Below are 6981 nucleotides of genomic sequence, written 5' to 3' on the forward strand. Positions count from 1 at the left end.
ATTGGGCAACGTTTGTATGGACGTGCCCCGCGGGCATGTATGAATGTTCATCATCATCAATAAATAATGGGCCATTTGCATTTCTGCCCCTAACTCGAACCACCTACTCAGATTTGCCCCTAATTCCAAAGCATGCTCAAATTTACCCCTCTGCCGTTAAGTCACTACTCAGAAATGCCCTTTCGTCCAGTCAAAGGCCTTTGACCGTCAGAGGACCATGTGTACTGTAGCAGACGGAAAGTGCTACAGTATTGGACGGAAAGTGCTACAGTACTGTACGGAAGGGCATTTCTGAGTAGTGACTTAACGGCGGAGGGGCAAATTTGAGCATGCTTCAAAACTAGGGGCAAATATGAGTAGTGGGTTCAAGTTAGGGGCACAGATATAAATATCCCATAAATAATCTGGTTCATTCTCTCAATCACTTTTCATTCAAGACAGTTCACACTCCTCCCAATTCCTGCGAATGCTCCAGTTAATCGCCTTATGGTAGGTGGACACAACAAATGGAACGAGGAAACTATTACTCCCTCCGATCCACAATATGTGGCAGTTTTTAACTTATTATGGATCTGAGGTAATACCGCCTTGTTCCCGACTGCAATAGCGGCTCGCTTCCTACAGAACAGATTAGCCGTCATGGGGAAAGCGATTATGGCCCAGTTCTTTTCAGCAGATTATGGAGAATCTCTGTTAGGAAAATCTTACGCCAAAAGAACTGGATTGTATGTCCAAAATCTTCAGAGGATTCTATAGAATCCCAGTGCAATCCAAAATCTCCAAAATAGTTGGATTTTCCCAGAATCTCAGGATTTTAGCAAGTCCCACCAAAGAAAACGTTTGGAGTTAAGAGAGTGCCCCTGTTGCAGCACGTTATTACAGCAAGATTGCCACCGAGCCATCCACGGCCGATGCCCATCTGTTCGCATCGAGCGACCTCGTGCAGGGCTGCCCGCTAGGATTCAGCGCCGCCGTCCACCCCAGTTCGCCGTCCCGGACCTCGCAGCCGCAGGCGTGGCCCTAGCCGCCGCCGGCCAGGTACTCGCCGCTGCCGGTCCCCACTCCCGCCGGAGTCCAGCTTCCTCTGCGGGCCCTCTTCCCCTCTGCCATCTGCTGCCACCGGGACACGCAGAAGCTGTCGTTGGGTCTCTGCACTGGCTACCGACGGCGCCTCCATCCCGAAGCTGCAGCCGAACATCAACAGCTCCTCCACTCCTCCAGGGCGATCCATCCTCTCTCTCCCAACTCTCTGTTCTTTTTTTAGCTAAATTGGATAGATGCAAAAAACTATTGCATAGATAGATGAATCGATGTGTCAATTTGTTAGATGGATGGATGGACATATTGTTCAATTTGTTAGATGGATGGATAGACTGGTTGTTTTAATTTGTTAGATGGATGGATCGTGCTAAAATAATTTGTTGATATTGTCAATGCTGCTGTATATTGGTGCTATTGCCGGAAATTGGCTTTGGCTCATAGGTGATATCGGTACTGTGAATCTTTGCTATTGTATGGAATGTCACTACATTAATAAATTCTGATGTTCAGTGCTAATGTTGCTAGTCTTGTGCCTTGAGATTATTCGTTCTACTTTTAGTTCACTCACATTTGACAAGGTATTGTTCGAAACAACAAAGTGTTAACAATTCATCAAACAGTTTCTGTCAAGGGGTACTACCGACATTTCAGCACACAACTCTTTTCAGAATCTCAAACTAGAATCTCAGAAAAGAACTCGACGCCGAATTCTGGGAGAAGCAGATTCTCGGAGAATTTTCTAGAATCTTGATTCTGCAGAATCCCGGGCGAAAAAAACTGGGCCTATGTGTCGTGGCCATTCACACGCTATGGCTTGTACACTATTCGGTCACTGGAGCAGTCTGCTCATTTCTTTGCAGAATAGAGCATACCTGGTCGTGGTATGTCTTCTCGATGGGAAGCGTAGGAGAAGCATTGGCCATAATGTAAGACGTTTTTTGACACTATACTAGTGTGTAATGTCAAAAAACGTTTTATATTATGAGACGAAGGGAGTAGCATTTTGCTCACAACTGCTTCCCTTCTGATCTTTAACTTTGTCGGCGCCATATCCAGCAGAATTCGGCGTGCATCTTATGACAAAGACGAAAGCTTTGAACATCTCCATCTCTCCCTCGTGCAACGGAGGAACTCGTCGACAATCGACAGATCAGCTTTGGGTGCGGTGATGACCGACATCAAGTTGACAATGGAGCATTTCTATTCTATATCTGTTCGCTTGACATGATGGAGCATCTCTTCTATGTCAATCGTGTTAAGCTTCATGCACTAGTCAATGCAACCAAAAGTCCGAACTAATGAAAAAAACTAGTCAATCCACATATACACTTCAACACTCCCTCTCAAGTGTGACGGGAAGCCAACATGTGGATAGACTCAGAGGCCTATACGTGGACACAGAGGAGGATAGCAACAATTTATAGATATCATGTAAATCTAGGACTTGAACTGAAGACCTTAGCTTTGATATCATGTAAATCTTCATGCACTAGCCAATGCAACCAAAAGTACGAACTAATGAAGAGGGCTAGACAATCCACGTATACACTCCAACAATTCAGCGCATATCCTAGCACGGTCATGTGAGCACGCTGTTAACTGTTGTGTTCTCATTCTTCTCCAGACTTGATCCACGAGTCTTCATCTTTGATATGTTATACATAAAGCGCCGATGTTCTTAACAGAAAAAACTAATCCCTAATAACTGAGCAAAAGACCAACTTCTTTTTTATTATTTCAAAAAAGAACTTCTCTTATTACCCATCTCATATCCAAATCACAGGGGAAAACGAGGGAAAAATCCAGTCAACGTAAAAGCATCACACGGCCAGGTTCTCTTTTGTCACACTCATGGATAGCTACGTGAACTAGTAAAATATGCCTTTCAAACTGGTGGCATTCCCAGGTTGTAAGGACAAAGACAAATGATTCACATACTTGAAGTACTCAACATAGCAACAGCCAAAAGACATGAGGATTTTCAATTTACAAACTGCACAACAATAAATAGGCAGTAACGTAGCATATAGAAGAATCTGTGTAGTACTCCCTCCGTCCGGAAATACTTGTCATCAAAATGGATAAAAGGGGATGTATCTAGATGTATTTTAATTCTAGATACATCTTTTTTTATCCATTTTGATGACAAGTATTCTCGGACGGAGGGAGTACATTCCTGGCTTGCTAGGGGTTGCAAATTTCTAACACCCTTAAAAAGTTGTGCATTAGAGAATCTCAAGATTAGCATTTAGATTGATAAAATCATTTTACAAAATCATGTTGTATTTCCTCCATCCCAAAATTCTTGTCTTACATTTCTGTAGATACGAATGTATCTAACACTAAAATATGACTAGATACATCCGTATCTAGACAAATTTAAGATAAGAATTTTGGGACGGAAGGAGTACAAGAGAGTGATTAAAATCTGTCAATTTCTAACACCCGAAAGAAGATGTGCACTAGAGAAACTCAAGATTGGCATTCAAAGTAACAACATAATTTTACAAAATCATATACTCCCTCTGTTCCGAAATGTAAGTCTTTTTAGAGATTCCAACAAGGGACTACATACGGAGCAAAATGAGTGAATCTACACTCTAAAATATGTCTATATACATCCGTATGTTGTAGTCCATTTGAAATCTCTAAAAAGACTTATATTTAGGAACGGAGGGAGTAGTACAAAAGAGTAAAAAAAAAACTTTCTATCTCTGATCAACAAAGCATGGACTATCCAGATGAGTGCTAATAACATAAAGGACATCAAAAGCGCATTCAAGGCATTGGCATGAAATTGCATGGATTACACTTCCATGTACCCAACATAGCTGAAAGAATAATAACATTATATATATTTTTTTAACTGGAATGAAAATGCTATATCAACATGCTACTTGCCAATAATATAAAATAATAGTGTAACAAATGAACAAGTTGGCTCACAGAGGAAGACCCATGGAGATTGACAGCTTCACCAGATCTCAAAATGACATAAGAATTGGCATGTCTGTTTATCGACCAAGAGTTCTTGACCAACTATATTGTCAAATATCAGAGAGTAAACAGGGCTCCAACTGTCAGCACTTGATCCCCCCTGAAGAATCAAAGAATACAAAGCCACAACACACCAGTCGAATGCTAAATGCACAGGAATTTCATCCATGAGATCTTCTCCTATTATGCGGGGAAGGAGGAGCCCCTTCAAAGAAATCATTCACGGCATTCTCAAGGTCCTCAGCTGAGTGCTTGATGTACAACTCTGGATGCTTCCCATTCTCTATATGATGCCGGAACCTGCCAAGGAACGACCTGTATGCTGGCAACAGCTTCTCTGATATTGAGATCCTCAGCTCCTCCCTCAGCTGCGTGTCCGGCACGAACCACCCAGATTGCACCCTATGCGCATCCTCAAATGCAGCATTGAAGGACTTGAATCGCTCCCGCAGAGCTGACTTGGATATTCCTGACGAGAAGCCACCACTTACATGAAGACCCTCATCTCGCAAACAATTCAGGATCTTTAGCCATGACATCCGCTGGTAATTTGTGGCGGCCACTGTGAACTTTCCTGTAAGCCGCTTCAAGTAATCATCACCAATCATGCTCCAGAGGTCAGGTGAATCCTTGACCTTGTGCACAATATAGTGTACATTGTTCATCAAGAACAAATGTGAGAGAGCCGTGTCCTTGTAGAGTGACGCCTTGCTCTCAAGGTTGTGTTCAAGGACAACAATGATCCAGATGACATGGGCAGCAAGCGGTGACTGATTCTCATGCTCGGGTAGTTCGAGGCAGGACAAGGATGGCGCAAGCTCATTGCCTTCAGCAGCAAGCCGGGCACTTGCCGACGGACGTGATACAATCAGCTCGGTGAGCGTGGCCTTGTAGTCGGAAATGAGGCTGCTATAGTTCATCACGTACCGTGTGAGCGGGTGGACGGTGCCGCCAGGAACTGCAGTCTTGGGCGGGTCGCGGAGAACTGCGTTCTCAAACTCCGAGAGTATTCCACGCACCGCATCTGCGAGGCGCGATCGGATCTCTACGGCCTGCACGTATATCGATTCGGCTGCCTTGGATGCAGCGAAAATGTCGGAGACGTCAGGGAGCAGGTCAGATAGCGCGTCGTGGAGATCGATAATCTTGAAGAGCTTCTCGGGAGAGCGGCGACCGATGCTGATGGCCTCAGCGAAGCCAAACAGCTGAAGCGCCGCACCCTTGACAGCTTCGACGAAGGGGGTGTCATGCGTGGCTGGAGCCGCGGTGACGACGCTGACAACGGTGACATTGGAGATTGGGAGGTCATGGAAGACGTGGAAGGAGAGGCGGCGCTCGCTGGCAAAAACGCCGCGGACGGCGGCACGGGCAGCTCGGATCCATCGGCGGATCTTGGCCTCGAGAGCGTCCCACTCGAGGCGCTGGACATCACCGATGCTGAGCCGTTCGACGCCGAGCCGGCGGAGGGAGGCGTCCACGGCCGGCTTGCGAACGGAGGCGTACACCTGGGCACACTCGCGGCCGTACCCAGCCGCAGCCATTCGGGAGGCGATGGCGCGGAGGTCGGCAACGGCGTCGTCGGGGAGGAGGTCGATCTCACGGATGCTCCGGAGCGAGCGGTAGCTGCTTCGCCGGCCGCCGCAGTCGGAGATGGAGTCATCTTCCTCCACGGTTGGGAGGTCCATGGATGAGACCGAGTTCGTTCGGTCGCTGGAGATACAGAGAGATGTCAGGTCGGCGAGCGCCTCGATCTCGAGGTCGAAGGCGCGGGACGAGAGCAAGTGGCGGAACTCGTCCTCGAGCCGCGCCATCGTGACCTGCACGGCGCTGCACCCGCCTCCACCAGCCGCCGCCCCCGACCCGGACGACAGCCGCCGCGGGCTCCCGACCACCGAGGGGGACGACGGAGCGAGGCGGCGGATGTTATCCACAGCACGGAGGAACCGCTCCGACTCGGTTCGATCCCCTGCTCCGTCGAACAGCATCGGCTCGCCCCCAACCGCCGCCGCCGCCGAAGCCAACGACGAGTCCAACCGTATCACCACTTGCTCCGCCGCCTCCAGCTCCGCCGGTCCATCCATAGTATACAGTTGACTCACCTCCCGACTCTCCACCTCACCCTCCTCCAAGCTGGCCTTTCTTACCCGCGGCGGCGCGAATCCTGGGAGCCGCACGTGTGGGCGAGCGCGCGCGCGCGTGGGACTGCGCTATGGCGGACGAGGGAGTGATATAGACCGAGTCGAGCTGGCTGGCTCCGGTGTGTGCTGCGTCCAGGCATGTTTTTTCTCTTTTTGACAAAAAGCAATCAGCGTTGCATTTCATTCATTTAGATGGTGTTACAAAGCTCAAGATGAGTACACTACTACTTCAACTTCTCTCAGGCATGCTGGTTCCAGCAAACGGAGTAGATATTCGGCATCCATGGTCATCTAACCAAGCAAGTCGTAACCTTTCGTATGGTTGTCACCCGACAACGCCCCTCAAATAGACGGAGGGGTGTCGAATAGGAACAAGGTGATCCAAGAAGAATCAAACTTGCTAACCCGGCTTCAGATGAGCAACTCAACCGAACATCCATTGCATCAAAATCAAAACTAAATCTGGTCAACCAAGCTCCAAGCAGCACGAATGACCACCACCATCTATCACTGGTCCCTTTGGCCGGTAAGAAACTCCAGCAACGATGCCCCAGGAGGTGTGATGCACATCACCATCATCATCCAATCCCAAGAGAATCAAGGGTTCCCCCCCCCCCCTCAGAGCTTCCTCATACAGGTGGAGCGAGCGAAATGCCCCAACGATGCCTTCGAGAATGAAGCGGCGCCCACAGACGTCACCATTGCCTACCCCGACCCATGACCGGCAGCATGGTGTTCACCCGGCACTGCACCGCCAACCACCTAACTCGATCAAACCACCACCGCGGCCACACATCGGCGTCCT

General features: G+C 48.3%; 1 protein-coding gene across 1 annotated transcript; it reads right to left on the reverse strand.

Moving 5' to 3' along the window:
* Positions 1-3818: 3818 nt before the first annotated feature.
* Positions 3819-6217, reverse strand: LOC119338407 (exocyst complex component EXO70B1-like). Its single transcript, XM_037610718.1, has one exon. The coding sequence runs from the start codon at positions 6117-6119 to the stop codon at positions 4200-4202; it is 1920 nt and encodes a 639-aa protein (XP_037466615.1). The 5' UTR covers positions 6120-6217; the 3' UTR covers positions 3819-4199.
* Positions 6218-6981: the final 764 nt, after the last annotated feature.

Source organism: Triticum dicoccoides, chromosome 7B (assembly GCF_002162155.2).
Source record: "Triticum dicoccoides isolate Atlit2015 ecotype Zavitan chromosome 7B, WEW_v2.0, whole genome shotgun sequence".
In the NCBI taxonomy this organism is placed as follows: domain Eukaryota; kingdom Viridiplantae; phylum Streptophyta; class Magnoliopsida; order Poales; family Poaceae; genus Triticum; species Triticum dicoccoides.

Excerpts from the sequence above, each read along its gene's own strand:
- LOC119338407 (XM_037610718.1), bottom strand. The coding sequence starts at position 6,119 with ATGGATGGACCGGCGGAGCTGGAGGCGGCGGAGCAAGTGGTGATACGG.